We start from the raw sequence: 20443 nt of genomic DNA, 5'->3' as shown, positions 1-20443 counted from the left end.
TGACTGCCCTTCTCACCTCCCTCCGCTCAGATGACGATGAGTGTCTGAGGGACCCCTGCAAGGGAAGGGGGCACTGTGTCAACCGTGTGGGCTCCTACTCCTGCTTCTGCTACCCTGGCTACACGCTGGCCACCTCGGGGGCCACACAGGAATGCCAAGGTAAGGTGAGCCACCTTTGCCCCTGGGAGGGGCACAGGACCCCACAGGTAGTGTTGGGGTGGAAGAGGATCCAGGCATTCACAGCACCCAATGACAGAGCTGCAGAGTGTGGGGAGTACGGGGGCCGCAGGAACCAAGACCAGGGCTCTAATCTGGACCTGGGAGGAAGCAGACCCTGAACTGAGGCTGAGGTCACTGAGACCAGATGGAGGGGTAGGAATCTGAAAGGCAGCAACATTCACCAACGCTCCAAGGAACTGTGACTGGAGCCAAGAGTGTGAGGGGACTGGGGACATGGCTGGAGATGAAGACGAAAAACCAGGTCCCCAAATCCTGGGTGACAAGGAGCTTCTTTCCTATTGGATAAAGAGGGTGACCTGTGAGGACACCAACTGGGACTCTGGGCAGCCTTGGGAGCAGGCTTGCCTTTGCTGGGAAATGCCTGCAAGGCTTTAAGCTTCCCTGGGAAGCTCTGCATGGAGCTGCTGGACAAAGATGTTTCCAACAAAGGCCCTTTAATATGCAGCATTTATACCGCATACGAAACACTCCACATACTTTTTTATAAACTACAGAGAATAGAGTGCAGCGCTTTCCGAGCAGTGCCGTAAGATTCATAACCCAGTTGGAATCCTTCACCTAGAGAATGACACTGCTGTTCTTGGGGCTCACATTGCTGGTTCTGGCCTGGGCGCTGTGTGAGCTCTAGGGTTACTGCAATGAGTAAGGTGTGAATGGTGGCACTGTGGGATGAGGAAGCACTGGTTCTGTATGGAGGAATGTGGGAAGGTTTCCCAAAGGGGTGTTTGAGCGGGGACAGAATAATAACAGCTACCATTTAATGAGCACTTCTCATACGGCAGCACCGTCCTAAGCCCTTTATTTATGAAGCTCATCATCCCAACCCCATGCAACACAAATCCCTATCCCCATTTTACAGTTTAGCAAACTGAGGCTCAGAGAGGTGAATTGAACCACCCAGAGACCTCACACCTAGAGCCGTGGCAGAGCTGGCAGTGAAAGCGCCATCCTGGTCCTAACCACTGGACCACCAGTGATTTCAAAGTCACCCTGGCCCCAAAACATGGTTTGCTTCCAACACCTTCCCTTACACACACGGTGAAGGAAAGGAGGGAGCAGAGGGTACTTCAGGGAAAGGGAACCATTTCTGCAGAGGGCAGAGCAATGAACAAGCCTGGAGTGCTCTGGGAATAATGATAAATCCAGTGTGATGGGAGCGCGGGGTGTGCAGAGGAAGTGTCAGGAGCCGACGCCAGTTTGCGAAGTGTCTTGAGTGCCAGGCTGAAGTGTTTGGTCGCTGTCCCGCAGACAGTGGCAGCCAACAGAGGTTTGTAAGCAGAGGTGGCGATGCGGTCAGCCAGCTTTCAGGGAGATGACTCAGGCAGCAGTGCTCAGAACAGTCTGGAGTTATCAACGGCAGAGGCCGGGAGCAAGGGACTTCTCTGGGCTTCACAGCCTTGGCAAGTGTTGTGGGCCAGAGGCACTGGTCCCTGCAGGCCCAGCCCGCGATGCTGGCCTGAGACAAGCAGTGGCTGCTGCTGGGAAGGGTGTTGCCAGGACTGGCCCAGACAAAGGGTCCTGCCTCGTTCCAGCCTGGGTGTCCGGATGTCTCTGCCAACCCGACAGCTGGGGGAGGAGGCAGGAAGGTCAAGGTCAGCTGTCAGAGCTTTTCCCAGTGGGGTCTGGCTGCGGTGTGATGAGGCCTCATCCAGGATAACATCCACTTTCTAAATTTTGCTGCTCTGGTAAAACAACATCTCCTTATTTTAAATATTTACTTTATTCTTATTTATAAATTATTTCATTAATTTATATAATTAATTAATAGAAGGCATTACAATTTCTAGAATTGGAATTAATATAAATATAAATAATTGATTAAGATAAATTATTTGAATATTAAATATTTAAAATAACATTTACTTTACTAGTACCTATGAGCCTTTGGGTTTCCTTATCTAGAAATAGCTCGTTCTTATTATTTGCTCTCTTTTCCAGTGGTCTTTGCTACTTTTTCTTGTGGCTCTTTACGAGTTCCTTATAGATTCCAGATACTTGCCTGGGTTTAGATATGACAACTCTTCCACCTTGTCCTCTGTCCATTGACCTTATCCACATGTCCTTTTTTTAACAGAAATCATTAATTCTGATGTATTGAAATTCGCCTTTTTGCCGTATTTTTTATGCTTTGGGAGCTTTATTTAACAAGTCCTTCCCCACTCTTAATTCACAAAGATATTCTCCCAGACCTTCTTTCATTCAAGTTACAGTTTTGCCTTTCACGACATGTTTTAATCCATCTGGAGTCCATCCTTGCATGGGTGTTAAGATTGGGTCTTTTCCATTTCCATTTTTCTCCATAGAACAAGTCAGTTTTCCCAGGCTTATTTATCAGGCAGTCATCCTGGCCCTACCAGTTTGTGGGTCCTTTATCAGGTTCTCTTTAGCTTCCCAAAGGGAGGACCAGTTATTTCAGAATTGCCTGGAGAGTTATTAAACTGCAGGTTCCTGGGCCCGCCCAGTACTGCTGCATCAGAATCTCTGGACGCGGGCCTGGGAGTGTACATTTTATACCATCTGCCAGTGACTCCACTGTGCACTAAAGTGTCATGAAGTATTGCTCATGTCTATAAACAAATGCTTATTATTCCATTCATGTAGTAAGTACTTTTGGGGGGTCTGGGCTAGGTACTAAGGACACTAGGATAATAAGGCACATTCTCAGCAGTCAGGGAGAAAAAAAAGCAGTTACTATTCAATATAAGGGCTGATTCCTAAGGGAACCCTGGGAAGGGCCATATGGGTTGGAGGGGCGAGGGCAGCCTCACTGGGAGATGAGAAGGAAACAGCCAAGCTGGTGGGTGGGAAGCCACTCCAGGCAAGGGAACAGCACGTGCAGAAGCTCCTTAGGCTAAACTCCTTAGGCTTATCCTATTGGTCTCAAAAATATCGAGCAGCTGTATTGCCTGTGTACCTCCTCATTACTATAGTAATCATGTGATTACTATATGTGCTCTTATTTGGGATAAACATGATGAGAACCTCTCCACTCAACTCCATTCATGCAATCACAGATAACTATGCCGGAAATCAACAGCAGAAGAAATACCAAGAAGAGGCCATCTCAGCATTAAGAGATATTCCTATTAGTGAAGTAAACCAAGTGTTTTTTCTTGCGGCCAAAGAACTTTACACCAAAAACTGAATTGTATGTGGACTAATACCAAACATTTATAAGTTTTTGATATTAAAATTTTGACCATAAAAGAAAAAGAAGGAGGCATGTGGGAAGCAGCAACCAAGGTGAGAGAACCAGGCAGGGGCTAGGTCACAAAAGGTCTCACATGCCAGGCTGAGGAGCTTGGATTTTATAGAGTAGGATTAATGCTAGAATAAAAATAATAATAGCTAACATTTCTTCAGTGCTCACCTTGTGTCAGGCAGGCACTGTGCTAAACCCTTTAACTGGATTATCTCATTTCATCTGCACAAAGCCCCTGTGAAGTGTTTGAACCATTGCTACGGGTTGGGGCAAGGGTGAGTCCTCCATTAATTTGACTGTGGGGGGCAGGGAATGGGGAGTGGCCAGAGTGACCTAGAGTTGATAAATTGAACCCACCCTTTTTTTTTTTTTTAAATTTATCTTTATTCTATTTACTTTATTTTTGGCTGCATTGGGTCTTCGTTGCTGTGCGCAGGCTTTCTCTAGTTGCAGCGAGCGGGGGGGCTACTTTTTGTTGTGGTGCGCGGGCTTCTCATTGGAGTGGCTTCTCTTGTTGTGGAGCATGGGCTCTAGGCACGTGGGCTTCGTAGTTGTGGCACGCAGGCTCAGCAGTTGTGGCTCGCGGGCTCTAGAGCGCAGGCTCAGTAGTTGTGACGCACGGGCTTAGTTGCTCCGCAGCATGTGGGATCTTCCCGGAACAGGGATTGAACCCGTGTCCACTGCATTGGCAGGCGGATTCTTAACCACTGCACCACCAGGGAAGCCCTGAACCCATCCTTGGAATGGGAGTAGGGCTCTGCTGGCCATCAAACCAAGCAGAGGCATTTGTGTGAGCAAAGGCTTGGAGACTGGACCAGTGGGGATCAACATACACAGCAAGGCTGGGGTGAGGCCTTGTGAGGCAGGCTGAGCAGCAGGGAACCCAGCAGGGGAGGGGCATGACCAGGCTTGGGCTTTCAAGCCATCACAGGGCACCATTATGCTTTGGGACAATGGCAGAAACCAAATGGACAGATCCACAGCTGCCTAAGATGCTGTCTCTCACTGGCTGCTTAATCCCTAACCTTATTTTTTGGGGAGTGGGGCATGCCACGTGGCCTGTGGGATCTTAGCTCCCCTGACCAGGGATCGAACCAGGGCCCCTGGCAGTGAAAGCGCCATCCTGGTCCTAACCACTGGACCACCAGTGATTTCCAATCCCTAACCTTTAGGAAGGCCCCTAGGAACTCTAGGAGCAGACTTTTGGGGGATTTATTGGGGTCAAGAGGGGGACTTCGTTGGCTTCCTCAGATAGTGCCATAGGCACAGCCACCTGACCTCAAGACCAGCCCTTGCACTGGGGTAAGGAGACAGCTGGGAGAGTCCCCGTGGGCCCCCAAAGTAGCCGTCCCCTCCAGGAGAAAAGAACTCAGGAGTTTGCAGGGGCCTGAGCTAGGTCAGTCTCAGACCCTGCCCTTCATGGCTGCAGCAAGGATGCCTTCCCTGCCTGGGCCTCAGCATGGGTGTCCTTGGCCTTGGCCTCTGAACGGATGTCCCAGGACCCCCTGCAGGGCTGGCCCCAACTCAGGACTTTTCTGTGTGTTCACAGACATAGACGAGTGTGAGCAGCCCGAGGTGTGCAGCGGGGGGCGGTGCACCAACACGGAGGGTTCCTACCACTGCGAGTGTGACCAGGGCTACGTGATGGTCAGAAAGGGACATTGCCAAGGTAAGGAATGGGGTGCCGCTCCACCCTCTCCTGGTCCCTCCCTGTGCACTGCCCACCACCAGCTCCCCTTCCAGCTTATCCCCGACTGGGCCCCTTGATGCCGAGCCCCCTCCTGTGCACAGGGAGACCTATCTGTGGATTCTGGAGCCCTTCTGTCCCCTCAGTGGGATTTTGGCATCCTGTCTGTCCTGGCAGCACGGAGCACAGTAACTTTATGTACATGAGATCCTGGGAGCACCCCTCCATGCACCTCTGCCCCTCACCTTGAGTCATGCGGCAGAGGGAAGGTTGATCTATCTGGGAGGTGCCTGGGGCCTTGGGCTTGGCCTACTTGCTAAAGCTTTAAGGCTGTGAGTTCCTCAGAGCTGGACCATATCCTTCGATGACCATGCATGGACACCTGACAAATGTCCATGTGTTGGACACCCCAACAAATGCTAGTGGAATAAATGAACAAACGAGCCCTCATCCTGGCCCCCTTTCCCAGGCCCTGCCATAAGTTGGCTGTGTCATTGCCAACGGATGTCCTCACAGACTGGCTTGAACCTGCCACCATCATGTCAGCTCCTGGTAGCCCTGCCACTTGCACCCCCCTGACAGGCTGGGGGTCTCAGATGCTTGCAAGAGGCCTGGGTCATGTGCTCCCAAGACTGGCTGAGACAGGAAGGGGTGAGGGGGAATCCAGGCTCTCTCTGGAAAGAAGTCCTGCCTTGGATCCAAGGTTAGGCCCAGACACCTCCCTGCCTCCAGGTTTCCCCGGGCCAGGATTCAGAGGGTCCTAGAGGTGAGAGATGAGCTTGTGTGTCTGGTGAAGGGAGCCCACCCCCTTCCCAATGCCACTACCACAGAAGCAGAGTCCAGAGCCCTGGCAGGTCTTGGCAAAGGGGAGAGGTCACTAGGGGTGTAGGACAGACAATGCTCTGTCTGCATCCCTGGCGTGTTACTTTCCCCTCTCAATGCCTCCCCCTTTAAACTCAGGCCCACTTATGATCAAAACCTGAACCCACTTCCCTTATCCTCACTAACTTACTGGGGACAGACAGCCTGGCCTGTTCCAGGAGAAGGGAGAGTGAAGGGAGTTAGCATTTGATGTGTGCCTGCTATGTGCCGGGTGCTGTGCTAGGGATCTGATGGACTGCCTCATTTAAGCATCGAACATCATTAATTTGGCATTAGACTTTGTGAAAAAGTATAGCAAAACTAAAGGAAATGAACTAAGAAAAATACCAGGACATTAAAAATATCAAATTTATACTAACCAGTCCGTGCAAGAGCACAGGCTGTGGCGGAGACAGGCCTGGGTTTGGCTCTTGTCTCAATGTCTGAAAATGGAAACCATAATGCCCATCATAGGGACTCTTGGAGAATCTTGGCCATAGGGGCTCTTGAATCATAGGGGCTCTTGTGAGGACTGAATAACCTACCACGTACAAAGTGCACATGCAGCCCCTCAGCGAGTAGGGGGCGGCACTACTGTCTGAGGACCCATTCTCTCTCACATCTAATCTCCCCACAACACCCGAGTCCGTGCCCCTGGATTGTCCCCTTCCCTTCCGGAGGAAAGGTTCCAGACACACACCTCGGCTGGGAGGTCAGGCTGAGTTCCTGGCCCAGGGCAGACACTCTGAGTCTGCTGAGAGAAAAACGGACATAGCCTGCACACTTCTCCAGGTTTCCATCCATAACCACAGACCCGGCCCATCACCCCGAGAGCCCAGTGAATTTCCTCTCCTTTCTTCTTCTTCCAACTAAGAAACCACTCTCTCCACTTAAACTCAAAGTCTCTGGTGAAAGGCCTGAGTGGTCTGGACAGCAGCCCATCCAAAGTCTCGATGGCATTTCCATCGTACCAGGACTCTGGGCTCCCATGGAAAGGGGTTAGATTCCCCTGCAGACTGCCAGGGCTCTGCTGTCCCCACCCACGTCCAAGGTCACCTGAGCATCTGGCCCCTGAGTGAGCACCCTCCTCACCCTGTGCTCTCACAGGAACAGAGGCAGCACCTTCACATTTCCTCACGCAGAGGCTGCAGTGCTGCTTAGAGAAGCTCCAGGATCCTCCCAGTGTACAGACAGCAGGCTGGCAAGCTGGTCCCTGGGGTGACTGTCTCCTTGGGTCTTCTGGGATCTCTTCAGCAGCCTCATACCAAGAGGATGTGAAGGTTTAGTTAGTCACATGGTCTCATTCTTTGGTCAGCAAACACTTGTTGAGTGCCAGCTGGGTCCCAGCCATGGGCTAGGAATATAGCAATAAAAAGACAGATAGCTCCTGCCCCCGAGGACCAGGGTAAAAGCTACCAAAACATACCATAAGCTTAGATTAAAATTCAAACCCTAGACTAGGCAGAAAAATCTGGCTCCAGGCACCAAGAGGTTGGTGGAACAGCCTCAAGATATCTGGTGACATCAGAGCCTGTGCCTTTAACATGGAACCCACTTCATCCAGAATCTTTATCTGGCTCCTTTAATTGGCTAGGCTAGTGGCTCTGTTATATCCACCCCCACTTAGAAGAGGCCTGCCCTGGCTCAGGTGGAGATTGTGGGCTGCTTTGACCCTCTGCCTTCCCTCTCTCACCTGCTGACAGACCTCTCACACTTGATCATCACTGGCTGGGGCTCTGGTCTGAGGAAGGTATGCCAGGTGTGCCAGTGGTGGTGTGCCAGGATAGGCCAGGTTATACTACATTAACTACCAACCTCAACCTTAGTGATTTAGGACACCACAAACTTGACATCTGACCAAGGCCACATATCCATCGTGAGGAAACATCCTGCCCCACGTTTCCTCACCCTAGAACCTGGCTAAAGGAATAGCCAGCATCTTGAATGTGGCCAGTGTTCATGGAAGAAAGAAAGAGCACTCTGCAGGGTTGCACACAAATAAATGTTTGGGCCCATGAATTACACACGTCATAGCTATTGGCCAGCACTAGTCCCCTGGCCCCGTCCAACCACAAGGGACCAGGAGGCACAAGCCCACCATGGCCCAGAAGTGGAGAGCTGGAATTCTTAGTGAACAGCATTCGTCCTGCAAGTCTCCTCATGCCCAGTGTGAAACAGTTCGGGCACCACCTCCACAGATGTGCCCAGAACATTTGGGGCAGGGCAGACCTCAGGGCCCTTTGCTCCTGGTAAATCTAATCTCCTTCCTATCCTGCCTGATCCCTGCAGGAGAGGTCCAAAGACTCCATTTTTCCTCAGTGTGGTCTTAGAGGAGGATCCTTGCCTCATTCTCTTTCTCTTCATCCCGGAGTCTCGCATCCCTGAAGCAGGAATTGTGGATAATTCCCAATGGCTTTGCCCATTTTCCTTCGGTACCTCAGCCAAGGCCAGCGGGCCATGGTGCTGGCCAAAGTTGGTGGCCGTAGGACCTTCATTTCCTCCACCTCTGTCTCATTCTCTCCATCTCTGTCTTTACAGAAACCCTTAGAATAGTTTAGCCTGGTGTCACCACAGCCCAGCTAGGGGCTCTTGGCTGCCCTCTTTCCAGAGGTGAGCCTTATCTCAGTGTCCCCAAGATTGCCCGGGAGTTCTGGGTATCTCCTTACACACACCACCTGAAAAACCACCTGCCCTGTGTATGTCTTCCTCATGTGGACCCTCAGGATGAAGTTTTGACCTTGAGAGGTACCTGGCTCCCTGGGACAGAGGGCTTTGATGTACCCGGTCTTCTGTAGACCAAATAACCTCAGAGGAGATTCATATTCACCCTCCACTTCCGGGCCCATGTCCTGTTCTATAATGACAGCCGCTGGCTTGAGTCCCTTTGCAGAAAGCCTGTGTTCTGACCCTTGGCCCTGCCTCCTGCCTTTCTTTCCTCCATGGGTGCTGAGTAGGTCTTCCGCCTGGGCAGTAGGGCCTCTGAATCTACATGAACTGGTGGCCTTCCTGCAGGAGAATGACAATTATCCACATAGGGAGCGTAAATCTGGCACTTGGTCAATCTGTCTGTCATGAAGAGTGACTGAGAGCCTCGACACTGGGCCAGAGGAGCAGAATGTTCTCCTGCAGTCCTGACCCCGAGTTCAATCCCTGTGTTACAACCTCCCTAACTCAGCCCAGGTCGCCTGGGTGCCTTGGATGGTGGACTCCCCAGTATGCAAGCTTCACACTGGGAAGAGCCCTGCATGCAGTTCCCGGGAGAAAGCTCACCCGCCCGCTGCTTGTCACTCTCCCAGGACTGGCTGCTCTCTCTCTCCACGGATCACCCCTTCCCCTACCTGTCCGGTTGGTGCTCAGACTCATCCTTTCTGGCTGACTTTCCTGGATGTCACCAGAGTGGGTGCTGGAGCTCTATGTGGTTCTCAGCTAGAAGAAAAGTCTCCTCTCCAGCGGAGAAGGCTTGCCAGCCTCCACCCTTCACTCTGCATCAGCCTCAGGGCTGGTCTTGGCCACATCTAAGATTGTGGGGTCATCCTCAGTCCTCATTTCCTGGTGCAGGGAAGCCCATTTGGCCTTCATTGCCCAGCTAGGATCTATTCTGGGGCCTCTGGGATCTGCCAAGCACATCCAAACACGTCATTGTCACCCGTTGTAAAGGAGCAAGGGAGATACGAAGGCCCTTCCCAAGAGTCCAGCTCATGAAGTCAAGCTCTCTCACCCTCCCCTAGCTAGTGGAAGGGCAGCGTCCTTCACCAGGGAGTCTCCCTTCCTAAAGGTCTTCCATCTCTCTTTTGTCCAGGACGGTGGATGGGAGGTGGGGTTGGGAACACAGGACAGCACTCACTTTTTCCTAGTTTCCATCAGTACGGAAACTGACATCCCTCCTTCTCCCCAGCCAAGGGCAGGGTCAAGGATTTGCTTCTTCACAGCCCACCCATGTGCTGTGGTTTGCAGAGATGACCAAGGTGGGGGGGGGGGCTGTTATTTTGCAGATATCAACGAATGCCATCACCCTGGCACCTGCCCTGACGGGAGATGCGTCAACTCCCCCGGCTCGTACACTTGCCTGCCCTGCGAGGAGGGCTACAGGGGCCAGAGTGGGAGCTGTGTAGGTGAGGGCTGCTTGCCAAGGCACTGAGGGGGCTGTTTGGCCTTGGGACCCCTGGATGAGCCCACAACAGGAAGGGGAAGGGGTGGGCAGAGGGAAGTGGCTTGGAGGCTATTGTCCTCCATGACCTGGCTGGGTTCCCAGATGACGCTGGGGATGAGATGGGTGTGCTTCAGTTACTGGTGCTCTGCCCTCTGAATCAGCCAGGGTGGGGCAGGGGGAGGGGTGCCGTCAGCTCCTTGGCCATATCCGTCCAGGAGCTACAGCCCAAGATCCCAGCGGCTTCTGTGGCTGGATCCTGCTAGGTAGAGTGAGGTACCAAGCGTCTTTGGAAGAGGCTGACACCGGTGGTGTGTTTCCTAGGGAGGAGTGGTCTTCTGCTCTTCTGCATCTCAATGTCTCAGTGTCTAACAGCAATGCCTACCTGAGCAGCGGGTGCCCTTCTCCCTCTGGGGGGAGGGGTGCTACATATCATCTGTAGGAGGAATGCTCTTCCCCGTCAATCCCCACAGGAAGAAGTACCCAGGGTTCAGAATGCCAGCAGGGACTGAGTTGTGAATAGACGCTTTGAGGCTCTGGAGAGGGCAGACATTTCCCAGGCCCTTGAGACTGCCACTCAGCCACCCAGGCATAACGTGCCCTCTCTCTGTGTTGCCCACTCACCTATTGAACCTGGTGGGTGGGCTGGGAACATGAGATAATGCCAGTCTGGTTGGCGGGTAGGAGACCAGAGAGGTTCAGACTCACTATAAGGTGAGTCAGGGGTCTTAGACACTTGACTCCAGGTGTCCTCAGTCCCAGGGCTGGGGGACCTGGCCCCCTTTTCTAGGAATTTGCAGGATGTTCTGTGTCACTAGATAGAGCTGAAGTGAGCTCAGGGGGGCAGTGAGCTCAGGGGAGAAGGGTACCCTGTCTAAGTAGGTGGGCCCAGGAGCAGGAAGGACCTCTTGCCCTTCCCAGGGTGCCTATGGCCCCTCTGAATGCTGATTCCCTGGCCTCGTAATTGAGATGCTGTCAGCCTGATGATGGAGGCTGCGTGAGGGAGATGAGGCCAGCCCGCCATCCTGGACTTCTCTCCCGCAGATGTGAATGAGTGTCTGACCCCTGGGGTCTGCACCCATGGAACATGCATCAACCTGGAGGGCTCCTTTAGATGCTCTTGTGAGCCAGGCTACGAGGTCACCTCAGACGAGAAGGGCTGCCAAGGTACAAAGAAGATCTGAAGCACGCTTTGTCCACCGCGAGTCAGACTGCAGCTCCTTCCCTCTGGCCCCGCACCCCTGAGCATGCTGACCCAACATGTGGCTGCGAGACCCGTCCTTTCCCCCACCCTGCCCCACTCCCACCCCACTGGTCTCTGGCTAGCCTGGCGTGTCTGTCCTGCAGAGCCCCACACAGAGCTCAATGGCCTGTTTCAGATGTTGACGAGTGTGCCAGCCGGGCCTCGTGCCCCGCGGGCCTCTGCCTCAACACGGAGGGCTCCTTCACCTGCTCGGCCTGCGAGAGTGGGTACTGGGTGAACAAGGACGGCACCGCCTGCGAAGGTAACCCGGGGGAGGGGGGTTGGCAGAGAGGGACCGAGAACACAGGCCCTCTTACCTCTCAAAGAACACTCTATTTGTCCCCCAGCTTGGGGCTGATGCTGAGGGTCTCCAGGCTAGGCTAGAGGACCCTGTGAATGGACTTGGCCCCAGGGACAGCTTCTATTTCCTCCTCCATGAGGACGGGAGGAAAAGAGAGTCACGGAGGCAAGAGGGAAGCTGATGGCAGAGCTGCCCCGGGAGCATCCTGGGGAGAGGGTACTGGGGTTGCCCTACAGAAGGCCCACAGCCAGGGCCTCCCTTCCCCAGGGACCCCCAGAAAGTCCTACAAGCTCAGAGAGGGAACCAGAGGCGTGGGGTGGTTCCTGCCTCACCAGGTGGAGGGAGGCCTCCTAGGCCCCCGGGTGGCTGGCTGGCTGGCTGCCCCAGACCTAGACGAGTGTGCCCTTCTGGGAGTCTGCCCCTCGGGAGTCTGCACCAACACTGCCGGCTCCTTCTCCTGCAGGGGCTGCGAGCGGGGCGCCCTGGGCCGCACCTGTGAAGTGAGAGGCCCCCCCACCAGGGGAGAAGAGCGCAGACGGGGAGCGGGAGACTAACCCATCACCCTTAGAGAAGGGCGCTCACCTCAGACGGTGGGCCAGATGGGGACACCTATTCTTGCCCCTCGCCCAACAGTAGTCGGAAAGGCAACTGCAGATCTGGGTCTAGGGGACCACTGAGCCACTGGATCACAAGCTTCAGCGCGTGTCAGAATCGCTGGGGGAGTTTGTTCAACAGGCAGCTTCCCGGGGCCTTGCCCCAGACCTACTAAATCCACCTCTGTTGGGGGCCCTTGGGATCTGTCATCTAACAAGGTCCTCAAGGGTTCCTTGTAAGGGTGGGTGCTGGGACCATATTCTGAAAAACCTTAGCCTGTACCAGGCAATCTGTAAGCCAATTTAAATAATCTAGTTTCTGTTATCTTCTCAGGTTCTCTGTATCTGCTTCCTCGGCTTATTTCTCATTTGCCTTCCCACTGTTTCTCAGTGAAATCTCAGCCATGATGAGGGCAGTGGGGTTCGGCCACCCTAGGCCAGGGTTGCTGGGAGAGGCCAAGTGTCCCCAAGGTGGGCACTGTGTGAGCTGCCAGAGGCAGGGGGAGCTGGGACAGAAGGAGGGAGCTGCAGTCGTCCTGCTCCCCAAAGTCTCCCTTGCCAGCTTCTCCCAGCTGTGCTGCTTCACAAGGGAACGATGCCCCTATGGGTCCAGTCTCCTCAGGCAGGTGCCAGGTCCTCTGGAGACCTGCCCGTTGGCTCCTGCCCTTGGGAGGTGCTGCCATCAGCTGCCCCCCTCCCTGTGTGACCCTGCAGATGTGGATGAGTGTGAAGACCCCCAGAGCAGCTGCCTGGGAGGCGAGTGCAAGAACACGGCTGGCTCCTACCAGTGCCTCTGTCCCCCGGGCTTCCAGCTGGCCAATGGCACCGCGTGTGAGGGTGAGTGGCTCCGGTCTCCCCGCCGGGGACGGGGACGGGGGCACAGTGCGCGGGGAGGCGGGAGCAACCCCGGGACACAGCACAGCCCATCTTCTCCCTGCAGACGTGGACGAGTGCGTGGGAGAGGAGTACTGCGCACCGCGCGGCGAGTGTCTCAACAGCCACGGGTCCTTTTTCTGTCTCTGCGCCCCCGGCTTTGCCAGCGCAGAGGGGGGCGCCAGCTGCCAGGGTGAGGAGCCAGCAGCAGGGGGCGCTAGAGGCTATCTAGAGTACTGAAATAAAATGCTCACGGTCCCACCCAGGATGGGAAGATAGGAGGCTGAGTGATGAGATGGGAGCCAGGTGTCAGGAGGGACTCAGTCTTCCTCCAGGGCCTCTCCATGGTGTCTATGGCAGGTGCCCTCACCCTCTCTCCCCTTGACACAGCCCCAGTTCCAGGGCTCCGCCCCCCAGTCGGGCCTCTGGCTTCCAGCTCTGGACTCTCCCTCGGACCTTCCAGCACTTTCCTACTTCGAGCCACTCCCTGGCCCTCCTATGGGCTCCTCAGGGCCCAGAGGAAGCTGCACAGGGCCCTGGGGACCCATGGCTGGTCCTGCTGACGGATGTCTCTATTCTAGATGTGGACGAGTGTGCAGTCACTGACCGGTGTCTCGGGGGGCAATGTGTCAACACTGAGGGCTCCTTCAACTGTCTGTGCAAGACTGGCTTCCAGCCCTCCCCAGAGAGCGGGGAGTGTGTGGGTAAGGTCTCTGGGGGGAGCGAACGGGGCTCCTCCCCACGTCTGTCCCCTCCACTCTGCCTGCTCCTCAGCTCCCTGGGACCTGGAACCCCAGCTTCCGGGAAGCAGAGAACTTTCCACAGATTAATCATCCAATGCATTTATTGAGCCTCTGCTGACTCAGGGACTGTCTCAGGATGTCCTTGTGCTAGCAGAGCACACAATCTAGTTTTTAAAGCCAAACTGATGCAACAGATATTTATTAAACACCACCTGGGTTCAGTGTCTTCTGCTGGAACAAATAGACAGTTATGGACAATCTTGAAATTGACCAAGGGAGACAGATATAAAGACGACTCCCCATAATACACTTTGGGGAAGGTTTTCTATAAAGAGAAGTAGAAAGTGCTCTGCTGTAGAGAGCAGGGTGTGGGGGACAGGAGTGTCACAGAGGCTGAGAGCTCAGCGCTCTCCTAGATAGCAGAGCGCTCACCTCCTAGACGCTCCGCCCTGCGGGTCAGGGGAAATGATCCTGAACTTGATGTTTGGGGGTTGACATGAGCACAGTAGTTTGGAACAGATCAAGGACCCCAGAGGTTGTGGGGCATGACCTTTTAATGCCAGAGAGGTGGAGCCAGAGTAGTGACCCGGCCACTTCTGTCCCCTCTCATGACTCTGGGGACAGACACTGATGAGTGTGAGGACTTCGGAGACTCGGCGTGTGGGGCCTGGAGGTGTGAGAACAGCCCCGGCTCCTACCGCTGTGTCCCGGGCTGCCAGCCCGGCTATCACGTGGCCCCGACTGGAGACTGCGCTGGTGAGTCGGGAGGGGGTGTCCAGGGTGAGAAGCCTGAGGACACCTATTTTTCATGTATCCAGCTAGAAACTATTTTTTGCAGCTGTTTGAAGTTTGTGTATTTTCCAAACAGCAGTGCTTACACAAAAATTGAAGAGGAATATCAGTGTTAGAGTTTTCCTTTCCTGTTTTCAGAAGTTAGCTTTCAGAAATCTTGGTGTTAATAGACCAAATAAATAAGAATTCCCAGCGAATAGAGAGCACACCCTTCACTGTAGCCTCCACTGTCCCACAGACATAGACGAGTGTGCCAACGACACCATGTGTGGGAGCCACGGCTTCTGCGACAACACCGACGGCTCCTTCCGCTGCCTCTGTGACCAGGGCTTCGAGACCTCGCCCTCCGGCTGGGACTGCGTTGGTGAGAAGCCTGTGGGCTAGCCAGCTCTGAGCCAGGGAGGGGAAGGCCCTTGGGCCCTTGATCCCATCTCCACAGATCTTGGCTGCCCTGCATAGAGGGGTCCTACGGCCCTCCTCCTGAAATGTTCAGGGTCTAACACGGCTCCATAAGGGGTCCTCATAGAGTGGCAAGGGAGGGAGATTTCAGCTCCACCCTACAGGGGCACCTTGGCCAGGTTGGTCAAGGAAGCGAGGCCACCTTCAACCAGCAGGGGAAGCAAGCACACTAGTGAAGTCACCACCTTTCCGCAGAGACCCTAAGGTCTCAAGAGGCACATTTGGGGACCGTGCAGAGGGAGGAACCCTTCCTCTTTGTCCATTTACGGACTCTTTTCTGCCACCCTTCTCCTTCTTCCTCTTCCTTCCCATGCCCTCTGCTCATCTGTTCCTCCTTCCTGCTAACTCATACCCACTTCCACTCTTGCCCCAAGGCCTAGCCTGTTTCTTTGGGGGTGATGAGACAGGGATCTGCCCGCTGGGCTTGAGGCCGGGGCGGGGGCCTGCGCTGCCTCTCCTCCGCCCACGAGCCCGTCCTCCTGCCTGGCAGACGTGAATGAGTGCGAGCTCATGCTGGCGGTGTGCGGGGCGGCACTCTGCGAGAACGTGGAGGGCTCCTTCCTGTGCCTCTGCGCCAGCGACCTGGAGGAGTACGACGCTCAGGAGGGGCGCTGCCGGCCGCGGGTGGCTGGAGGTGAGCCCCGGACCCCACCCCGTCGCTGCGCACCACCACTCCATGGCTCACAGAGCGCTTCCACTGCTCCAGCTCTTGAGAGGGACCTGGGCCGGGCCGGGCTGCAGCGCAGGGATGGAGCGCCGAGGGGTGGGGAGTCTGAGAGTGGGGTGCCGAGTCTGCTCCAGGCCAGGGAACTTCCAGGAGGCTGCAGGGTTGTGATGACCCTACAGGAGGCTCAAGAAGCTATAGTGCCAACTTAGGGGGGCCCCAGGGATCTCAGATTGAGCCTTGGAGGGACCCTCGATCCAACCCCGAGGAGCTCTTGGCCGAGGGAGACTCTGAAGCTGAGCTAAGCTCGACTCTCCCCGTCCCACTCCACCGAGAGCTGCTGCTGGGTTCAGCCTCTCAGCCCCGGCTGGACTAGGGCTCAGCTGGACTTCTCTGACTTGGGAAAAGCAAGCAGGACTCAGGACAAGGGAGGGTGGGAGGGAGGGGCAGGGGTACAGTGTGAAGCAGAGGAATGGGCAGACAGGGCTGCCCATACGGTATGCCAGGGACTGGGGGCGCCCCACTGCAGTGGAGGGAGGCAGGATGGTACGCTGGAAGGAGCGGGGGTTTGGCACCAGAGGAACGGGGGTCAACTCTCTGCTAAGCCACTAGGCGGCTGTGGCAAGTCACCTAGCTTCTCGAAGCCTCGGCTGCCTCTTCTACGACAGAGGGCTGAGGGTAACCTCTCCGTAAGGGTGTGAAGAGCATCAGGCGAGACGATGGAAGCATTTCGCATGCTGTAAAGCGCTATATAAATGGTTAACTTTTAAGATAAATTCAAAGGCTAGGGTGCCCCAGGGGGCCATGAACAGACAATAATAAGGGGCTTCTATCGCAAATAGGTCAGAGGATCCCTGAGGCCCCGCCAGGGGAACAGCCCCCAGGCCCCATCCGCATGGGGTGCTACTCTGGGCAAAAGGGCCAGCCGCCCTGCGCCAGCCTTCTGGGCCGGAACACCACGCAGGCCGAGTGCTGCTGCACCCAGGGCACCGGCTGGGGAGACGCCTGTGAGCTGTGCCCAGCCGAGGACTCAGGTAAGGCCCCCAAGGGTCCCAAATCCTCTCAGGGGCAGCTCTGCAGGGTGACACTGAAAGAAGGGGGGAGAGGAAGGGGGGGTGGCAGAACCCTTCTCCCTCTGAGCTTGGATGCCTCCCTGCACAGTCGAATTCAGCGAGATCTGCCCTAGTGGGAAAGGCTACATCCCTGTGGAAGGAGCCTGGATGTTTGGACAGACCACATACACAGGTAACCTCCCTACAGACCCTCCTTCCCAAACGCCACTCACCTGACTAGGCCCGGCCTGGTCCTCCAGGAAGCCCCCAGGGAAGCTCTGCATGCAGTCCCTGCCTCTCAGGGCGCTTCCAACGTTCCTGTCCCAGGGCTACAGATATTTAGCTGGAAGTTCTGACCTGAGCTCCTCCTGGAGTGTCTATACAACCCCACTTCGGTTTCTCTGCTCACTCGAGGCTGAACCCTCCAAGGAACAAACTATGATGCCTTGACTAACCCAGTCACAGGGCACAGGGACACAGGCCGGAGGCAGCTGCTGGTCTCCCTGGCCCCACTTACGAAGCCCGAAACTTTGGGGAACTCACACTCAGAAAGGGTGGTTCAGGTGTGGGCTCACACCTGAAACTGCAAAAGGAAATAACAGAAACGGAAGTAGTTCCCCTTGAATGCTTGCTACGTGCCGAGCACCGTTTTAAGCACCTTATGTGTATTAACCTTTTAATCCTCATAATAACTCTAAGAGGTTAAGTAGTGGTATCCATATTTTCTAGGTAGGAAACTGAGGCAAGGAGAACTTAAGCAATTTGCCCGAAGTCACCCACCTGGCAAGTGGCAAGGCCAGGATTCGACCCCAGCCAGTCCGGCTTTGGAACCCCTAGTCCTAAGAACTGCCCCATCCTGCTTCTCGCCTTCCCCTCGCCTCAGCTCTGCCCTCCCACAGATGCCGACGAGTGTGTGATGTTTGGGCCCGGTCTCTGCCAGAACGGCCGGTGCCTCAACACGGTGCCTGGCTACATCTGCCTGTGCGATCCTGGCTACCACTACGACGCTGCCCGCAGGAAGTGTGAGGGTGAGACACCTGCCACCCCCCCCCCCCACGGGCCCAGAGCTGAACGCTCACCCACCCCTGCCAGCCAGCCCAACTCTTGCTGGGAGTTCCACTTCCCGGGGAAGACACCCGCCACAGCGGGCAGGTCTGAGGTGAGGGAACCTACTGGAAAGGCATCCCTGGGAAGGGGGTGAGGAGGGGACGCAGTTACAAGAAAACCCCCTTCCCTGAAGGTGGCCTGTGGGCAGGCCACGTTGGCACTGCCCCCGAACTTCCTCCCATCTCCCTGCCTCCCAGATCACGACGAGTGCCAGGACATGGCCTGTGAGAATGGTGGGTGTATGAACACAGAAGGCTCTTTCCACTGCTTCTGCAGCCCGCCCCTCACCCTGGACCTCAGCCAGCAGCGTTGCGTGAACAGCACCAGCGGTGTGGGTCAGTGGGGGGGGGGGCATGGGGCGGTGGGGCAGCAGGGGGAGCGGACCTGGGCTGGGGGGTCTCACATGCCTCCGTGCCCTGTGCCACCAGAGGACCTGCCTGACCATGACATCCACACGGACATCTGCTGGAAAAAAGTCACCAATTACGTGTGCAGCCATCCCCTGCACGGGCGCCACACCACCTACACTGAGTGCTGCTGCCAGGACGGCGAGGCCTGGAGCCAGCAGTGTGCTCTGTGCCCCCCCAGGAGCTCTGGTGAGAAGGGCGGCCTGTGCCTGAAGAAGGGAAGCGGGGACACCTGCAGAGCTGGGCTGGGCCCCAGGGTAGGGGATGTCCTCACCTTGGAAGGGTGGATTTAGAACGGAGTAGGGCAAGTCAAGGCCCTGTCTTCCGTCCCTGTTGTTTGGGGACAGAGCGGGGCAGGGAGTGGCGGGGGAGAGGACGGCAGTCCCAGCACGCTCCCTTTCTCCATGGGGTGGTGAGCGTGTGCTGGGGAAACAGCACTCCAGGCTTCAGCTACCAGGAGCCAGGCCCAGCTTCCTTTCTCCCTCCTCCCTGACAGAGGTCTACGCGCAGCTGTGCAACGTGGCCCGCATTGAAGCGGAGCGGGAGGCCGGGGTCCACTTCCGGCCCGGCTATGAGTATGGCCCGGGGCCCGAGGACCTGCACTACAGCCTCTATGGCCCAGACGGGGTCCCCTTCTACAACTACCTAGGCCCCGAGGACACCATCCCCGAGCCGCTCTTCCCCAACATAGCCAGCCGCCCAGGGGACCGCACACCGGTCCTTGAGCCTCCCCTGCAGCCCTCAGAACTCCAGCCCCACTACGTGGCCAGCCATCCAGGTCTGTGTTGCTGCAAAAATGGGGAAGAGGTGGGCTCTGAAGCTGTTTCACTTCCATCTCCTCCATGTGCTCATCACTGTCAGCAGGGTGAGGACAGGGAAGGGAAAAGACCACCAAGGCCCCTCACGGGTCACTCAAGGGAAAACTCCAAACGCCCGGGTCACACACTAACACCTCCCTCTGACGGACTAGCACAGGGGACACACAGAGGTACAGGGCATCATCCTAACCTCAAAAGCTGCCTGCGGGGGTTGAAGAGGGGGACAGCAGCAAGTCCCGCCACGCCGCTTACAGTACGCAGGATACCCTGCTCTACAGGTTCACACTCGTGACCTGAAATGGGAATCAAGGATTTCTAATCACTTTAAAGGTCCACTGTGGTGACCCAGTTTGTAAGTGGCAATGACCCCAGCACTCAGGACTTGGATTCTAATGAGGAAGTCGGGCCTGGCATCTGTGCAGTGGACGCGGTACCTGCCACGGGGACAGCCACTGCATCAGACTGATCAAAACTGCACTGAGATTAGGGACAGGGTCTTTTCCAGGGGAGCGGGGGTTGCTTAGAGAAAGAAGAGGGTTAGGCAGATCTTGGAGGAGTTTTGCTTTGTGGTGAGTGAGGGTAATTCCCTTTTGCTACCAATCGTGTCCGCCCCAAAAAAACTATGTAAAGATTTTAACAAAATACCCTGCCGCCAACCACAACAAAATCAAAACTGTACAGGGACACCCAAGCGCTCAGGAGCCCTGGCGTTGTGAAAGCAGTGAGTCCCAACCTCCCCAGAGCCCTCATTTAAAGTAAGCATGTCTCCCCATCTAAAAGGACACGTACTTATTTTTAAGAGTATTGCTTTTTGTCTCAGCATCTTTCTGTGAGAGTGTTATGATCCTCCCCACCCCGACCCCAGGAGTTCATTAGGGGAAACCCTCTGAGCGGAGGGCGAGGGCCCCGGGGTGGAGTACAAGGCCTTAGACCCCTTCTCTCTCTGACTCCCTCCTACCAGAGCACCAGGCCGGCTTTGAAGGGCTTCAGGCAGAGGAGTGCGGCATCCTGAACGGCTGTGAGAATGGCCGCTGCGTGCGCGTGCAGGAGGGCTACACCTGTGACTGCTTCGAGGGCTTCCAGCTGGACATGGCCAACATGGCCTGTGTGGGTAGGTTTGGAATCACAGAGGCAACGCCCAGGAAGCAGGACGGCCCTGCTGGCTCCATCTGGAAAAGTCAGACTGGCCCACTGCTCGCTGAGGGTACAGGACTGAGCCTAGCTGGGAGATCCACTGCTGCCCCCTAGCAGGCC

At 55.6% G+C, this 20443-nt stretch overlaps 1 protein-coding gene across 10 annotated transcripts in view; it reads left to right on the top strand.

Moving 5' to 3' along the window:
* The window catches only part of LTBP2 (latent transforming growth factor beta binding protein 2), a 94617-nt gene that overhangs the window by 72530 nt on the left and 1644 nt on the right, over positions 1-20443 (top strand). Inside the window, exons 17-36 of one of the 10 annotated variants that reach the window (XM_057542655.1) lie at positions 31-159; positions 4992-5111; positions 9983-10102; positions 11182-11304; positions 11517-11642; positions 12069-12181; position 12503; positions 12989-13111; positions 13215-13340; positions 13729-13851; positions 14515-14646; positions 14921-15046; positions 15632-15775; positions 16648-16839; positions 16967-17050; positions 17757-17885; positions 18162-18299; positions 18393-18560; positions 18868-19149; positions 20151-20300. In XM_057542655.1, coding sequence (XP_057398638.1) covers positions 31-159; positions 4992-5111; positions 9983-10102; positions 11182-11304; positions 11517-11642; positions 12069-12181; position 12503; positions 12989-13111; positions 13215-13340; positions 13729-13851; positions 14515-14646; positions 14921-15046; positions 15632-15775; positions 16648-16839; positions 16967-17050; positions 17757-17885; positions 18162-18299; positions 18393-18560; positions 18868-19149; positions 20151-20300 — 2649 coding nt within the window. Of the gene's footprint in view, positions 1-30; positions 160-4991; positions 5112-9982; positions 10103-11181; positions 11305-11516; positions 11643-12068; positions 12182-12502; positions 12504-12988; positions 13112-13214; positions 13341-13728; positions 13852-14514; positions 14647-14920; positions 15047-15631; positions 15776-16647; positions 16840-16966; positions 17051-17756; positions 17886-18161; positions 18300-18392; positions 18561-18867; positions 19237-20150; positions 20301-20443 lie in introns of all 10 variants that reach the window. The other 9 variants (XM_028167073.2, XM_007184458.3, XM_057542653.1 and 6 more) reach the window with 9 other exon arrangements.

The sequence above is a fragment of the Balaenoptera acutorostrata genome, chromosome 3 (assembly GCF_949987535.1).
Source record: "Balaenoptera acutorostrata chromosome 3, mBalAcu1.1, whole genome shotgun sequence".
Lineage (NCBI taxonomy): Eukaryota > Metazoa > Chordata > Mammalia > Artiodactyla > Balaenopteridae > Balaenoptera > Balaenoptera acutorostrata.
Note: the sequence above shows the minus strand (reverse complement) of the source record. Positions and strands in the feature narration are given on the sequence as shown.